The sequence below is a fragment of the Tupaia chinensis genome, unplaced genomic scaffold (assembly GCF_000334495.1).
Source record: "Tupaia chinensis unplaced genomic scaffold, TupChi_1.0 Scaffold144767_1, whole genome shotgun sequence".
Lineage (NCBI taxonomy): Eukaryota > Metazoa > Chordata > Mammalia > Scandentia > Tupaiidae > Tupaia > Tupaia belangeri.
The window spans coordinates 2,086,330-2,104,254 of NW_006204627.1; the positions used below are offsets into that span (position 1 = coordinate 2,086,330).

Consider the following 17,925-nt stretch of genomic DNA (forward strand, 5'->3'; position numbering starts at 1 on the left):
TCTGGGCACATAAACATGTGTGCCTTAAATCCCAAGATGAGAAATGGAGAAGTGACTGTGGTGTGACCGTCCCCCATGAGGAGTGCTTTCCCTCTGCCCCCACTCACCACCTATTTCTCTCCAGTAAGAGTGTGTGCACTCTGGCGAATTAAAAAAATAACAAAGCAAATAAACAGAAGTATACAATTATAAACCTCTGAATAGACACAGGATCATAAGAGATAGCATGTAGCTCCATGGCAGGACCAGAAGGATGAAGAAAACAACTGTCTAACAATGAACATGATATAAAAATATCTTGGAAGACAAGACATTACCATCTGTACAGCACTGATATACTGCTTTTGCTCCACATAGATGTGTGCTAAGTTCAACCACACATCACTGATATCAGCTGTTGCTTCTCTAACTTGGGCAAATACGTCACGAGCTTCACGAAAATATCCTTTGTGGGCCAAAACAGCTCCTAAGGTTATAAAAAGGCTCACGTTTAAACATTTTTTAATTGTAGCCAGAAAGACAACAAAAAATCCTATATAGAAACTACATTGATTAGATTTAGAGAGAAAATCAGATCTACAAATATTCCTCAGAAAACATTTACCTTACACGGTACTATGGAAACATAAGTCTTATAGCTACCTATGCCATTAGCAGCATACAAATTCTTTGCATCATTTCTGAGCACTTGTTTGTAGATGGCCAGAGCACGGTCTTGATGACGCTTTTCCTATGAAAAGAAACAGGCATTACTTAAAACAAATAAACAAGAATGCAGAGTATCGGTTTTGTTTAAAAAGACAAAGAGAGATTACCTTTTCTCGATCTCGGGTGGGCTGATGCAAGGTTTGAAGCCACACATTGCCGAGGGCTAGCATAGAATACGTGTCACTCTGAGTTGATGGTTGTTTTAATATCCTTTCAAATTTTTTCTGGCCTGGGCCCCATTCTTGTTTTGCCAAATGGAGATTACCAATCAAAGACCAAGCATCTGGATGATCCTGAAAAAATACATATAGAAGCAAAATCTGTGATGTAGTTTGAGAGTGATCAATATCTTTCCATAATAACTGATTAATGAAGAACTGTGCAGCTACAATAATGGTTCTCAAACTGAGAGTTAGGACCCATTAGTGACTTTAAAATCTATTTAGTGTTTAGTTACTAGCATAAGAAATAAATGGAAGGGGAGCAAGATGGTGTGGAAGTTAAGGCAGCTGGATCCCACATGGCCAACATAGCAGTTTGAGTCCCGGACCTAACAGCTTGAAAAGCACATGGGTGTGTGTGCATATGTGTCCAAAATCCCTAGAGGAGAAGGGATTGTGGTATGGCCATTCCCCTTAGGAGGTGACCTCTCCCTTTCTCTCTTTATCTGTCTGGTGAGTACATGTACCCTATAGCAAACTATTAAAAAAATTAAAATTAAAAAGAAATTATTCGAGGGACCAGCAGATGGCAGAATGTTTATGTTGCTGGACTCCCATGTAGTTGTAGTTGACCGTGGTTCAAGTCCTGGACTCAGCAGCTTAAAACTCCTGTGGGGCATGTATACATGGGTGCCCAAAATTCTGAGAGAAGAATGGGGGAGAAGGAATTGTGGCATGACCATTCCCCCTGGGGGATGATTTCTCACCTTCTATTTCTCTGTCTCTTTGGTGAGTGCACATGCACAACAGCAAAAATTTCTCTTTAAAAAAAAATTCCGATAGAGTCAAATAAAGTAAAAATATCAGTGCACTTACTATCCACTGGCAAAAACAAATACTAATTTGCCAAATTTTGTCTCAGTTGTTTGTACAAACATATATGTGTACTAGGTTATGATATGAAATCTGTGTCTTACTATAGGCCACAGTCAAAAAGTTTAAATGACTCCTACAATTCTATTCAAAATGCTAAGATACTATGATTCTATAAATTTTTCTCATATGGTACTAACTAAATCCCAAGTAAAGTAAACTAGAGAGGGCAAAAGACAGGTCACAATTGCTGAAGTGTAGGTAATGGGATAGGCTGGGGAAAGGGAAGAACAACAAAAAGAGAGAGAAATGGAAGAGAATTTCCTAAAAAATACAGACCCCATTAACTACACGATTATAATACAACCACTTATACTCTAACATCTTCATGGTACTGAAAGGTGGAACTTTCAGGAGTGATTAAGCGATTAGTGTGGGGTCTCCATATGAATGAGATCTGGTGGGTTTATAAGGAGAAGAAACACTGATGGACACAGCCTCTCTGCTCTACCCTCATGTGATGCCTTGGGACTCTACGAGAACTTCACCACAAATGGTCTCTGGACCTTAGACCACCAAACTGAGCTGAAAAATCTTCCATTCTTTTAAATCACCCAGACCCATGTATTTTCTGTTATTAGCGGCAAAGCAGACTAGAACAGAAAACAGGCACCAGAAGTAGGGTGTTGCTAATAACAAACAGCTGAACATGTAGAAGTGACTGTGAAACTAGGTAATTAGTGGGGTTTGGAAAAGTCTGGTGAAACAATCTAGGAGAAGTCTAGAGTTTGGCGGAGGCTCAGAAGAACAGTTTAGAAATGACTGGAACTTTTAGAGATTGGTTAAATGACAGTGACCATAATGCTGATAGAAATACTGGTAGTAAAGGGCTGGTTGAGGTGGGTTCAGGTGGAAATGACCAAATTATTAGTAGGAAGAGAAAGGGCTATGTTTGTTATACAACAGCAAAAATTTTGGCTGCAAAGTGTTCATGCTCTAAGGTTTTGTGGAATGCTAAATTTAAGAGTGATGAAGAGCTAGAAAATGAAATTTCAAGGTGAAATACAAAAGTTACTGCATAGTCACTCCTAATCATATATAGTAATATGGGTGCAGAAAATCATTAAAGACAAAACTTAAAATGAGAAGGGAAGCAGAGGAGAAAATTTTGGGAAATTTTCAGCCAGGCCATATGATAAGAAAACGAAGGTGCATTTTCAGAACAGAAAACTGAAGATATACCAGCAACCAGCTACAAAAGAGATTAGCGGAGCAAAGTGTGATCTGGGTAATAACTGTCAGGAAAATGGGAGAAAAGTCCAAGGGCATTTCAAAGATCTTTGAGGCTTCCCTTTCCATCATAGGCTAGAGGCTTAGGAGAGCAGAATGGTTTCAGGGCACTGGCGAGGGGCTTGCTGATCTCAGCTGCCTCAAAACTGTTCCCTGCATCTTGGTGAAATGTTCCACAGTCCAAGGTGAAGCTCAACCTACCATTATGGCTGCTGCTCCACCCTCTACTCCAGAACACACAAGTGGCAGATGTGGTGGTATGCACATGGAGGTAGTTCTGTAAGCTTTCAGGATTCAAGAGCTGCGGAGCTATGGAGGCCTCCACCTATATTTCAACGAATGTCTCAGAAAACCTGAGGGCCTAGGCAGAGACTTGTCACAGGGGCCGAGCCATCAGAGAGCCTCCACTATGGCAAAGCCAAGTGGAAATGTGAGGTCAGAGTTGCCACAGGAAGTCCCACCAGAGCAAAGCCTAGTGAAGCCATAGGGATGGAACCACTCCTTAGACCCTGGAACTATGACACTATCAGTGTACACTGGCAATCTGAAAGAACTGCAGGCATGAAACACCAACTAGGGAGGCTAAAGCATGAACGAAATCCAGCACAGCGAGGCTGACAAAGATGCCTGTTTTAGTGGCCCAAGCTCTGCAATGCATTCAGGATACGACGCATGAACTAAAAGATTATTTTGGAGTTTTAGGATTGAAATGTCTGTCCTCTTAGGTTTCAAGCTTACTCCTTTTTTCTCACCATTAAGAGGAAAAACTGATTTATTGGAGGGATAAAAATCATTTCTCCCTGAATTTTAGAGTTATTATTATTACCAACCTGATTAATCTGAAGAGCTTCCTTAAACCAATCTGAAGCTTCATAAAAGTTTCCTTTATCTCTGGCCATGGCTCCTAGGCGCAAATAACCTAAAAAACACACATTCAAAAGTATTTATGTTCAAATATTAGCAGAAAGAATCACAGTTTTAAAGTCATACTTCAGAAACAACTATTCCCCCTTTTTTTTTAAAATAAGGATTATTTCATTTAACTTTATTTACTTATTTAAATTTGACCAGAGGGGGACAGAATGAAAGAGAGAGAGAGAGAGAGAGGGAGAGAGAGAGAGAAAGAGAAAGCAAGCTGCCAGGTCTGGGATTCAGACCATGGTGAGCCATGTAGGAGTCCAGCCCTCTTAACCACCTGCCAGCCCTGGAAATAACTGTTTTTGTTACTATATCCATACCTGAAATAGAACAGTCACACTGGTGAAAAAAACATCAAACATGATCCTAAGAGTCATATTATTGTTAGAAGTCTAGTATTTATCTCTTCCACTCCATCCCTAATGCTAGTGCCCTGGTCCAAGACTTAACTCAAGTTAAGTTAGTTAAATAGTTTGTAGCTGGTCTCTGTTTCCAATTTCTCTCTAATGCACACCACTGTCAGTTACTTTTTCTTAAAAAGTTACTTGTGATATGGCAAAATAGTAAAAGACTGTTGTAAATAGTTCGAAGACCTGAGCTGCGGGCCAGCAGGTGGTATAGTGGTTATGGCACTGAACTGCCACATGGCTGAGTGTGGTTTGAGTCCCGGAGCTGGTAGCTTAAAAATCATGCCAGGCATGTGTGCATGGATGCCTAAATTTCCAGAAAGAGAATGGACTGCAGCATGGCCATCCCCCCAGGGGTGAGTCTTTGTTTTCCCTCTCATTATCTCTCTGTTTCCCTCCTACAAGCGCATGCCCTATGGCAAAAACCTTAAAAAGAAAAGACCTGACTTCCTAACAAGGTTCTTCCACTTAAATAACAATAAAACATCACACAAATGTAAGCTGTTGTTTTCTCTATAAAATGTCTTGCTCTTAAGAAACTAATGATGACTCACTACTGCTCTCAAAACAGTTAAATTCAGTTTGCTGTTAAGATGAAATCTTATTTATTTTAAATCACTTTTGCAAGTATAGTAGCAAGATAGACACTAAATTAATAACTCCTATTTGAGGAAAACATCATGATTTAGGTAGGTCTTTTAAACAAAGTACAGCATATAAGTTATTTTTTTAATTAAAAACTTCTCATATTTTGTAATATGCAGGTTACAAAAACTCAAGCCGAGACACTTTAGTAATAATTGTTTCAAGAAAAAACACTGCTATTTCTTACTATTATAAATATGGTAAAAATGTTTACATGAGATCAAAGCAGGACAGTTACAAAGGTAAACCGTTATCAAACATGCCAAATAGTTGTTAAAAGCCTAATAAAAGGTACTGACCCACTGAAGAGAACCTAATTATTGAAATAGGGTCCAACTGGCTTTGGTTGTTTCTTTTATTTTATAGTGTCAATATAAATGAAGGTACACTTTTTTAAAAGAGATTTTTCTCCCATAGGGAGTGTGTGCTCCACTGGAGAGACAGAGACAGACAGTGAGAAATCACCTCCCAGGCAGGATGATCATGCCTCAATCCCTTTTCTATTCTCTTCTCGGAATTTTGGGCACACACGCACACACGCCTGGCGTGAGTTTTAAGCTGCTGGGTCTGAAATCAAACCACGGTCAACTACATAGGAGTCCAGAAACATAAACATTACGCCATCTGCTGGTTCCAGGAGCTGTACCTTTTATTAAGGCCACAAATTCAAGTTGAAGAAAAGGGACATTAGAACCTTTATAATTTTTCGTTGTAAAGAATTATTTAATTTTATTTATTCACTAATTTATTTTAATTTGACCAGAGAAAGACAGACACACAGAGAGAAGGAAAGCGAGAAAGTAAACCACCAGGGCCAGGACTTGAACCGTGGTCAGCCATGTGGAAGCATCCAGTGCCTTAACCACCATGCCACCTGCTGGCCCCCTTCATAATTTTTATTTTCCAGGTTAAATTTTTGCTTCTATTATAGGGATTTAGAAATTTTATTACCAAAAAAAGTTTAAAGTTCTTACAGTCAACATAATTAGGATGTTCTCGTAAGATGTTTTTATATAGTTTTTCTGCTTCATGGAATTCACACATTGCCTCATATAGCCTGGCTAAATTGTATGACGTTGTGACGGAAATGGCATTGTAATAATGCTCATCATGCTCAGCTTCTGCCTTTGCACGATCCAATGATGCCAAAAAATATTTCTGTGAGAAAGAAAAGAAAATGACATTTTTAGAAGTCTTAGTTGACATAACTAAAAAAAGATGTACATTCAACTTTATCAAGTACAAAAGAAGAGACTATTTCTATTTTCCTACCTTGGCCTCCCCTAGGTTTCCAAGTCTAAAATGGAGGGCACCCACATTATTCAGAATCTCTGGGGGGACATCAGCCTGCACCTTCTCCTGAAGGATTCGTGTTGCTGTTCCATAGGCTGAAAGGGCACCCTGTATTTTCATGGTGGACAGAATAAAATACACGAGAAATTGAAAAGAAACATAAGATGAAGCTTACGAAAAACACATTATGTAGGAGATCAAAAAGCATTACTAAAATACCTGTATATCAGTCTGTTCTAAGATTTGTGCCAATTCAATCCAAGCTTCAACATCATCAGGATACTGTTCTGTGACCTTCTTCAAATGGCCCTGGGATAAAAGAAATCATTAGGCTAAAATAATTCAACTATCAGCTGTTGAAATAAAAACTTGGAGGCTGTTTTAACCTATTTTACAAGACAACTGTTTATCATCTTTTTTTTTGGAAAGATTTTTGCTATATGGTATGTGTACTCTCCAGGGAGAGACAGAAATACAGAAAGCGAGAAATCACCTCCCAGGGGTGATCTCCTCGCTGTAATCCTTTCTCTGTCCTCCCAGGATCTTGGGCATGATGCACATGTACCCAGTGTGAGTTTAAACCACCAGGTCCAGGGCTTGAACTGTAGTTGGCCATGTGGAAGTCCAGTGATGTAACTGCTATGCCACCTGCTGGCCCAACTGTTTATTATCTAAATTGGAACAAACTCAGCCAGCAAAACTTCTATCTTATCTCTACTAGCAATAATAAGAAATGAAGCATGGAGACTCAGGATAGCTAACCAAAAATAGCTAAGATTTAAGATGTACCTTGGCAATATCTCGTTTTTCTTGATCTTCTGAGGCAGCATAGAGAGAGCCAAGAATTTTCATAGTCTCATAATTATTGGGGTACGCTTTCAAAACTTTCTCAAAGCACTGGGATGCATTTTCTTTGTCACCTCGATAAATATACATTTGTCCCAAACCGAAAAATGGTAGGACAAAAGAGGATGAAGCAAACTGAGTGGCTTGATAGTAGTATTGAAAAGCTTGGTCATAATCTTCCTACAAGTGAGAATAAAACAAGACCAATAATATGCACAAAGTAGTAAAAAGACTCAAAAAACTGTAAATAAAGCAAAGGATAAGATAAGTAGAATCATTATAAAATGATCTTACCTGAACATGGAATGATCTAGCCAGCTGATAGCAACTTTCTGCTTGCATAGCCTCCACTTCCGTGTTATGGAATGCATGGAGAGCCAAGTGCTGTACTTTACTATAATCCTGAACAAGGAAGATCAAAAATCAACTGAGTGAACTCATCAGGCTAGCTTTTATAGCTGTTTAATCTTAAACAGTGATGCTTCATTTGCTTATAAGATATATTTTTATCTTCTCCCTACCTGGTTGTCTTTTGGTATTATGAGCTAAGCTTAATCAATAATCCATCATGGAAGAAGCATATGCTTCTGTACCCAGAGAGTAAAACACTGTGGCTAACAGCTATGTGACCTCAGACTATTAACTCTGACTCAATTTACTCATACACAAAATGAGAGTAAGATTACCTACCTACATTTTAGGATTGTTGTGAAGATAACATAAGTAAACACATAGGATGCAGTTTTAACAATGCTTAGTATTTACTGGGTTGTTGGAAAAATCGTGACATATTTTACCATGCAGAAATGAGTCACGACTGTTTTGACAACCCAATAGTAAGCACTGAATGCATACTAATAACAGCATGGTAGCTATTATTTTTAAAAATTGATACAGTTTTGTGAACTTTCACCTAAACTGCTATTTAACTAGTTTAAAGTTCTTAGTACAGGGACCAGCAATTGGTGTAATGGCTAAGTCACTGGACTCCCATGTAGTTGACCACAGTTAGAGTCCCAGATCTGGTGGCTTAAACTCATGCCTGGCACATATGCGTGCATGCCCAAGATCCTGAGAGGAAAGTGGAGGAGAAGGAGTGTGGAGTGGCCATCCTCCCTGAGGAGGTGATTTTTTGCTTTCTGTCTCTCTGGCGAGTGCATGCACCATATAGCAAAAACCTCTCCAAAAAAAAAAAACCCCAAAAAGTTCTTAGTACAAATTAGCATCTGGTTTTGATGTGGCAGATTAAACCATCAAGCTTACTGCATAGAAACTTTGTCAGTGAAATCTCAGATTTAGTATTGTTTTTCTTTTTCTTTAGGCTTTTGCTATAGGATGCGTACACACATCAGAGAAAGTAGAAATCATCCCGCATAGGGATGGCCACACCACAATCCCTTCTCCTCCATTCTCCTCTAGCGATTTTGGGCATGTACATACAAACACCTGGCATGATTTTCAGGATTCAATCATGGTTGGCTATGTGGGACTTCAGTGCTTTAACCACTATGCCAACTGCTGGCCCTTAGATTTGGTATCTTAAGACATTTAAAATATAATTGTTTCTGTAGAATTAATGATGACTTCAAAAATACACCATGATTAATCTGCAAACAAAAATGTCAACGATTCTTGTTGCCTACATGAGCATGTTCAAATCCTTATATTGCACAAGAGCCCTACTATCTGAGCTCAATAACTGTCCATCATAAGCTCATCAGATGCTACACTCTTACTAAACCAAACAGCTAAGACTATTTCTTTTCTTTCTTTCTTTTTTTATTTAGGTTTTTGCCATAGAGTATGTGTGTTTGTCTGAGACAGACAGAAAGAGGGAAAGTGAGAATCACCCACCAAGGGAGATGGTCATGGTGCAATCCCTTCTCTTCCATTCCCCTCTTGGGATTTCAGGCACGCATGCATACATGTCTCATGTGATTTTCAAGTTGCCAGGCCCAGGGCTCAAACTGTGGTTGGCCATGTGGTAGCCCAGCACCATGCCACCTACTGGCCCCAGTGCTTAAGACTTTTTCAGAGCTTTGTATCTTTTCCCTTCCCTCTATCGTGTGATCTCCTCCTAAAAAAACCCAGTTCTCTCTCTCTCTTTTTTTTTTTGGTTTTTGCTATAGGGCACGTGCACTCACCAGAGAGAGAGAGAGAGAAAGACAGAGAGACAGAAAGCGAGAAATCACCCCCCAGGGGGGTGGCCACACCGCAATCCCTTCTTCTCTGTTCTCCTCTCAGGATCTTGGGCACGTACGCACATGCACCCGGTGTGAATTTAAGCCACCGGGTCCAGGACTTGAACCGCGGTCAACTACATGGTAGTTCAGCAACATAGCCATTATGTTAACTGCTGGTCCCCCCAGTTCTTTTTTGAGTTGTTGAAAACCCTATTTTTTTTTTTCAAAAAAATTATTTTATTTAAATTCATTTATTTATTTAATTTAACTAGAGAGGGAGAGTATGAGAGAGAGAGACAGAGAAAGTGAGAAAGCAAGTTGCTAGGTCTGGGACTTGAACTGCAGTCAGTCATGTGGGAGTCCAGTGCCCTTAACCACCATGCCACATGGCAGCCCTGAAAACTCTTCTTAAACAATCAATCACTTCCCCATTTCTCTACCAGAACTGACAGAGACCTTTAACTTTACATTTACATTTGCTTACATGTCTGTTTCCTATGAAACTAAATTCCTTAAGTGCAGAAACCATGTCTAACTTATTTCCACATCCCTATCCAAGTGTTGAGTCCAGTAAAAAGGGTCAATAAATATTAAATGAATAAACGAACAAATGAACATACCCACCTTCCAAATAACTAATAGAAACTCTAATTTAAGGGAAAAAGAAGACAACTTCGACATTTAAAAAATGTTAGCAAGTGAGTGCACTCACCAGAGAAAAGCAGAAGGAGCGGAGAAAGCACTCCCATGGGACATGGTCATGATGCAATCTCTTCTCCTCCATCTCTCCCTCCTTTCAGGATTTTGGGCACGTGTGTGCACACACACACACACGTGCATGCACGCATGTGCGCACACATACACACACACACACACACACACACACATCCCTACCTCTTTCTCAAGTTGCTGAGTCCAAGACTTGAAGTGTATGGTCAGCCATGTATGATCTGGCTGCCTTAACCACAGGCCATGGAGCTGGTCTCTTAAATTTCAAGTTAAAAACATAAAGTATCAACTACAGCACAGAAAACCAAAAATCAAGACTTCAGAAAAAACAACTTCTCCCACCTTTTTGAAGAAAAAGTGATTTGCCAAGTGGTTCAGTACCATAGGGTTGCTAGGATCAATGGTATAGGCTCTGGAAAGGAGCTGGACACCATTTTTGATGGAATCAGCCTGAAAGAAAATATTATAATAGCACAGAGTGAAAACACTATGTAATTAGTAATTTTCCAAAGCTTTATTTATATGTTCAAGAAATAAGGTTATATATAAGGACATATATTCCTAAATTCAGATGCCAAATAAAGTTCTTATTTTAGTTTAAAAGATGAAAATTTTCAAATGGTGAGTTATCATAGTTCATATTTCATTTTCTTCAAAAAAATTATAAAAGCCCTATTGTAAAGAACACTCTGTCCTCTGATACTGGGAAGATTTAATAAATATATTTAATATCATAGTTTTAAAAATTTACTGCTAACCTCTAGGGCAAATAATCGAAAATACTCCCAAAACTACATTTTCAACAGCTTTACTGAGTTTTATTAAATTGTATTATTATTATTATTATTTAATACAGAGATTTTACTATAGGGAGCATGTGTTCACTGGAAAGACAGAGAGAAACAGGGAAAAAGAGAGCGAGAAATTACTCCCCGGGGTCATGGCCATGCCACAATCCCTTCTCCTCCATTCTCCTCTCGCGATTTTGGGCATGCACTCCCAGCTTGAGTTTTAAGCCTCCAGGTTCAGGTCTTGAACCACAGTCAAGTATGTGGGAGGCCAGTGACATAACCATTATGCCATGTGCTGTTCCCCTGAAATGTATTTTTAAACAGGTGATTAGTATGTGTTACACTGAGATAGAAAGCAGCTTGTGTCATTTCACCATCATGACAGGATATAGAAGCCTCTTATAATCCTGAATATCTATATTGTATTTGTAATTAAATTCCCCTTTTAATCTACAATGTATCCTTTTTCTCCTCTTTTTATTTTACTGTTTAATTCTTGCTCGGGATTTATCTATTTTATTAGATAAATAACTTCCCACCTCCCCACAGAGAGCCACCTTTGTTTTTTAACCTTACTCTCCCCTGCCTCCTCTTTCACAATAGAAGAAACAGTGAGACAGAAACAGAGAAAGACAAGCACTTAAATAGGGTCCCATGCCATGATCCTTCCCTCAGTTCTCCCAGCCAGACAGGATCACAGATAATGTGCACACCCCCAAGTCAATCTAAGGACCAAACCCTAATCTTCCATATGGCTTCCAGTACTGCAGAGCATTGTGCTTCTGCTATACCAACATGGCTGGGCCCAACTTTGGTGTTATTGATTCTAACTGTCTTCTTGGTGTGAATGGCAAACATTTTAATAGCCCTTTTACCTCTCTGATCCTGCTAACAGAATCCAGGTTTTGTAGCCTGTGAAGGTCCTTTGATTTCATGAAAAGCTCTCCTTCCTTCTTCCCCAACCCCAGGGGATGAATCTTGATTCATTCAAACCAGTCAAGACAGTCTATTCCCCTTTTCTGGAGATGGATCTTAGGCAGCAGTTCTCAATAGGAGATAATGTCATTTTTGTTATCACAACTCAGGGGGATGCTACTGGCATTTATTGGTTAGAGAAGAAGGACGTTGCTAAACATCCAAGGAATAGGATATTTCCCACAACAAAGAATTACCCAGCCCAAAATATCAATAGTGCTGAGGCTGAAAGATTCTAGTAACCATGTTCTGAATAATTATACATAAGGAAAAGCATTATGGGAAGCATCTTTCTGAATATAAGAGGTTTTCTTTTTGCAGAGGTTTTTGCTATAGGGCACGTGCGCTTGCAAGAGAGAGACAGAGAGACAGAAAGCGAGAGATCACCCCCCAGGGGGAATGGGCATGCTGCAATCCCTTCTTTCTCCTCTCGGTATCTTGGGCACCCATGAACATGTGTCCGGTGTGAGTTTAAGCCACCAGTTCCAGGACTCGAACCACGGTCGATTACATGGGAGTCCAGCGACATAGCCATTACACTAACTGCTGGTCCCAAGATACAGGTTTTCTAAGAGAAAACCTTTAATCCTTTCCCTTTCCTCCTTCCATATAAGGTCAATATATTAATGAGATGCCTAGATACAACAGCCATATAGTGACTACGATACAGCAGACACTATATCACCTTTCTATAATCTGAAATGTGATTTTGAAGACATATCTAGTCAGATAAGTTTTAGATAAGAGACTGTGGGCCTGACAAGTTAGTCAGGAACTAGGTAAATTTTCACTCATATACCTCTTTTTTCTAAAGTTTATTTATGTATTTATTTTAAAGATTCACTTATTTCATTTATTTATTATTCTTTAATTAATTAATTTAAAGGTTTTTGCCATAGGGCACGTGCTCTCACTGGAGAGAGAGAGACAGTGAGAGGGAAAGTGAGAAATCACCCCCTGGGGGATGGCCACTATGCAATCCCTTCTCCTCCATTTTCCTTCTGGGATCTTGGACAAGCAGGCACACAGGCCCAGTATGATTTTCAACCTCCTGGGTCCAGGATTCAAACCACAGTTGGCCATGTGGGAGTCCACCGACATAACCACTATGCCCTTTGCTGGTCTCCTGAAGTTTATTGTTTGTTTATTTATTTATTCATTTATTTGCTGAGTGAGAGAGAGATAGACAGAGACAGGTCCCCTTAACAGGGTCTTACTACACTGTGATCTTTCACTAGCCTTCCAGCCAGCCAGGATCATGGGAATGCCTGCTGTATTCAGGCTACCCTGGAATCTACCAAGGTCTTCCATATGGCTCCAATACTGCAAAGCAGTGTCATACCATCTATGCCACCACAGCTGGGCCTCACATACCTCTTTATTGTTGAGTTCTAGAACAGCGAGTCCAACCAATGCTCCCACACATTTGGAATTGAGTTCCAGAGCTCTGCTGAATGCCAGACGAGCTTTCTCTAGTTTGTTAAGTTTCACAAAGCAATGCCCCATTCCTAAACGAACTTCCGCTAAAAAAATAAATAAAATCATTCAATCCATCAAACTAAAGCATTTTTGGGTTCAGTTACAAAAAAAAAAAAAAAAAAAACCCTTTAACAGTCTCTATTTATGAGTTACAAGGTCTCTCACATTAACCTCAGCATAGTTATTGGGTTATTGGAAAAGTCATGACACATTTTTGCAAAGAAAAACACAGAAAAAATATATTAAGACCTTTCTGATGACTCAATACACTGTAAAAGTTTTTGGCCTACCATAAATTTGGTTTAGATTAGATCGACCCTACTACTCTCCATCTCCTTCCCTCATCATAGATATCTTTCTCATAGAACAGACACCTATAATATTGGTATTTTTCTTGTTTTCTAACACCCTTGCTATACTACCTTTAATTTCTCATTTCTCATTCTCAAAGAGAACATTTTAAACAGAGATCAGAAGTTTCATAAGACTTTACATTTTGTGACTGATTGTCTTGGGGGCTATGCTTACATATGCTATCACATTTCAAGGACATGCCAAACACAAACAGGTTCCTATCTAAAGCCAACTTCAATGATCACTAGACTTTCTCTCATCTATTCAAGGACTCTGCTCTAGAAACTGTCTCCTATTTTCCCTGCATCATAAAATTTTTCCACTGTTCTAGATCACACCTATTTACATGCAAACACTATCCCAACTTAAAAACATTCTCTCTTGATTCCACTTCCCCTTTCACAGGCCAGTTCAGCCCTGTGCTGCACTTGATGGCAAACCTTTTAGAAAAATCTAACTATACATGCTGCCTCTTATTCCCTCTCTCTCATGTCCTCTTGAAACTGTTACAATGAAGTTCTCACCTTCACCAGCAAAACTGCTTTCATCAAGGTTACTAATGATGCATGTGCTGCTAAATTCAATGATCAATTCTTGTCCCTATTTTATTTGGCCTAACAAGAGAATCTGACACTGTCAGTAACCCTCTCCTCTGGAAACATTTTATATTGGGCTTTAAAGACACTATACTTACCCTGTTTTCCTCCACACCTCTGGCTGCTTCTTTGTTGATTCCTTCTCATTTCCCTAATCCTCAGTGTGCTTTAGGGTTCCAGCTCCAGATCTCTCTTTTAGATTTATTTACTCCCTTAGATTCCTCATACAGACTAATGGCTTTATACACCAACTGTATGTTGATGACTTTCAAATGAATTACTTTACTCCAGATCTCATTCCTAAACTCCACCATTCTGACCTTTCCACTAGTATATCTAAAAAGCATATGAAATTTTTTGTCTAAAACTAGTTTCTCTTCAAATTGTCCACTTAGAGGTAACATTTTATATACAACACAGGCCAGCCAGTAGCATGGTGGTTAAGGTGCTGGATCCCACATGACTGACTGCATGGTTCGAGTCCTGGACCCAATGGCTTGAAAAACACACCAGGTGCGTGTGTGGGCATATCTAGAATTCTGAGAGGAGTGTGGAGGAGATGCAATTATGATGTGACCATCCGCCTGTAGTGTGCTTTCTCTCTCTCTCTCTTTCTTTCTCTCTCTGTAGAGTACATGCACCCTATAGCAAATTAAAAAAAAAAAAAAAGAAAAACCTAACGACCACCACCAAAATGCTCTTAGAACTTATAAACAAATCCAGTAAAGTTGTATAATACAAGATCAACATATAAAAACTTTTACTGTTTTAAAGAATTCTTTTACTTATTTATTTTAATTTGAACAGAGAAGGACAGAGTGAGAGAGAATGAGAGTCAGAAAGTGAGAAAGCAAGCCACCAGGTCCAGGACTTGAACCATCGTCAGTCATGTGGGAGTCCAGTCCCCTTAACCACCATGCCACATACCTGCCCCAAAACTTCTACTGTTTTTAATACACAAATAATGAACTATCTGAAAAACAAAACACAAAAGCAAGCCCATTTTCAATAGCTATAAAGAAAATATCTAGAAATAAATACAGGCAAATGAAAGATCCCTATAATGAAAATTATAAAATACTAATGAAAGAAATTGAAGACACCAAAAAAAGGAATGATATCCCTTGAATTAGAAGAATCAATATCATTCAAATGTCCATATGACCAAAACCAATCTATAGATTAATGTAATACCTATCAAAATACCAATGTCATTCTACACAAAAATACAATAAATAATTATAAAATGTATATAGAACTAAAGAAATCTCCAAATATCCAAAGCAATTATGTGCAAAAAGAATAAAGCTGGACATATCACACTACCAGACTTTAAAATATACTACAAACCTATAATAATCAAAACAGCATGGTACTGGCATAAAAACAGACACACAAACCAATGGGACAGAACAGACAACCCATAAATTAATCTATGTATATACACCCACCTGACTTTTGACAAGGTGCCAAGAACATCGATTGGGGAAAAGACAGTTTCTTTGATAAATGGTGCTAAGAAAACTACATCCATGTGAGAAGAGTGAAACTAGACCCCTATCTCTCACCATATACAAAAATCTGTCTCTTTGTCTTTTTCTGTCTCTCTGGCCAGTATACATGCCTATTCCAAAAAATTTCTCAAATAAAAAGGGGGGAGAAGGGTAAAGAGAACCTATGGAATGAGTAAAACTCAAAATGAATTAATGACTTAAATGCACCCAAAACTATGAAACTACAAGAAAACAGAGGGGAAATGCTTCATAATAGTGATCTAGGTAAAAACCTAGACTAAAACCTTAAAATTCAGGTGACAAAACAAAAACAAACAAACGGGATTGCATGAAAGTAAAAACTTCCAGCACAGCAAAGAACGTCATCAAAAGAGTAAAGACATGGAGCCAGGAGATGTCATAATGGTTTATGTCACTGGACTCTCAAGTAGAGGACCATGATTCAAGTCCCAGAACCTGGTAGCTTGAAACTCAAGTCAGGTGCATGTGCGTGTGTGCCGAAAATCCTGAGAGAATAAAGAAGGGATCTGCAGCATGGCTATAACCCTGGGGGGGTGATTTCTCACTTTCTGTCTCTTTGTTTCTTTCTGTCTCTCTGGCCAGTATACATGCCTATTCCAAAAAAATCTCTCAAATAAAAAGGGGAGAGAGGGGTAAAGAGAACCTATGGAATGAGAGAAAATATTTACAAACACTACATCTGACAAGGGATAATCAGAATATAAAAGGAACTCAAAGTTTTTAGCAAATAAAAAAGGGAGGGCAAATAAACAGTCTTTAGAAGACATATAAATGGTTGAAAAGCATATGACAAAATATTCAACATTACTAATCATCAGTGAAATGCAAATTAAAATCACTATTAGATACCACCCCCCCTCCCCCAGCTAGATAGCTATTATTAAAAATACAAAAAGCCCAGCCCCGATGACATAAGAAGCAGGGTTCTGCTTTGTAAGGCTAAGGCTGCATGGGAGGGTTTGGTTCCCAGACCAATTTAGGCTAGGTGTGATAGTGTGTCCCTGTAGTCCTCACCAACTGGGAGGCTGGGGCAGGAGGATCCCAACGTAGTAAGACTGTCAAAAATAACTCTCTCTCCCCTCTATTTAATAAATGAATGAATGAATGAATGAATGAATGCTGGTGAGCTGCTGAGGCTCTATTAATAGGAGAATTCTTTTTTTTTTTTTTTAAAGTTTGCTACAGGCCATGTGTGCTTGTAGGAGAGATACGGCAGTTGGGGAGGGGATCACCCAGAGGGGACTGCCATGCTGCAGTCTCTTCTCCATTCTTCTCTTGGGATTTTGGGCATGCATGTGCATGTGCCCAGTCTATTTTTAAAATCACTGGGTACAGAACTCAAACTGTGCAGTTGGCTATATGGGATCCAGATGCCTTAACTACCACACCACTGGCTGGTCTGAAAGGGGAACTCTTACACTATTGGTGGGAATGGAAATTGGTACAGTCATTATGGAAAACAGTATGGAGAGTACTCAAAAAAGTAAAACCAGAACTGCAGTATGATCCAGCAATCCCAGTACTAGGTATATATCTAAAAAGAAAAGAAATCAGTATGTTGTAAGGATATCTACACTCCAAAGTTTATTGCAGCACTATTCACAATAGCTAAGAAATGAAATCAATCTGAGTCCATCAGCAGACAAATAAAAGAAATGTGGTCTCTGGGACCAGACAGTGGCCATATTCTGTGACACTGACCTACTAGAAGGTTCCCATTTCATATTCGGAGACCTGATAATACTGGGCATCTTGAACCCATGCTCCATGTTTTTAATTCATTTATTGAAAAGAATAAAATCCTGTTATTTGAGGCAACATATGTGAGCTGGGAGGGTTTTATGTTAATAGAAATAAGCTAAACATAGAAATATAAATACTCCATATTTTCATGCATATACGGAAACTAAAAAAGATGACTCATGGAAGTAGAGAGAAGAGTGACTGCTAAAGGCTAGGAATGGATGACTTTCAAATGAATTACTTTACTCCAGATCTCATTCCTAAACTCCACCATTCTGACCTTTCCACTAGTATATCTAAAAAGCATATGAAATTTTTTGTCTAAAACTAGTTTCTCTTCAAATTGTCCACTTAGAGGTAACATTTTATATACAACACAGGCCAGCCAGTAACAGTGTA

General features: G+C 38.9%; 1 protein-coding gene across 2 annotated transcripts in view; it reads right to left on the minus strand.

Annotated features, from left to right (window-relative positions):
• Positions 1-17,925, minus strand: part of CTR9 (CTR9 component of Paf1/RNA polymerase II complex) — a 47,078-nt gene that overhangs the window by 12,279 nt on the left and 16,874 nt on the right. For both annotated transcript variants that reach the window (XM_006167447.3, XM_006167446.3), the window contains 11 exons: positions 13,194-13,342; positions 10,396-10,503; positions 7,436-7,543; positions 7,085-7,321; positions 6,515-6,604; positions 6,275-6,403; positions 5,977-6,160; positions 3,863-3,951; positions 816-1,001; positions 643-730; positions 318-466 (listed from right to left, as the gene is read on the minus strand). In XM_006167447.3, the coding sequence (XP_006167509.1) occupies positions 318-466; positions 643-730; positions 816-1,001; positions 3,863-3,951; positions 5,977-6,160; positions 6,275-6,403; positions 6,515-6,604; positions 7,085-7,321; positions 7,436-7,543; positions 10,396-10,503; positions 13,194-13,342 (1,517 nt within the window). The remainder of the gene's footprint in view (positions 1-317; positions 467-642; positions 731-815; positions 1,002-3,862; positions 3,952-5,976; positions 6,161-6,274; positions 6,404-6,514; positions 6,605-7,084; positions 7,322-7,435; positions 7,544-10,395; positions 10,504-13,193; positions 13,343-17,925) is intronic.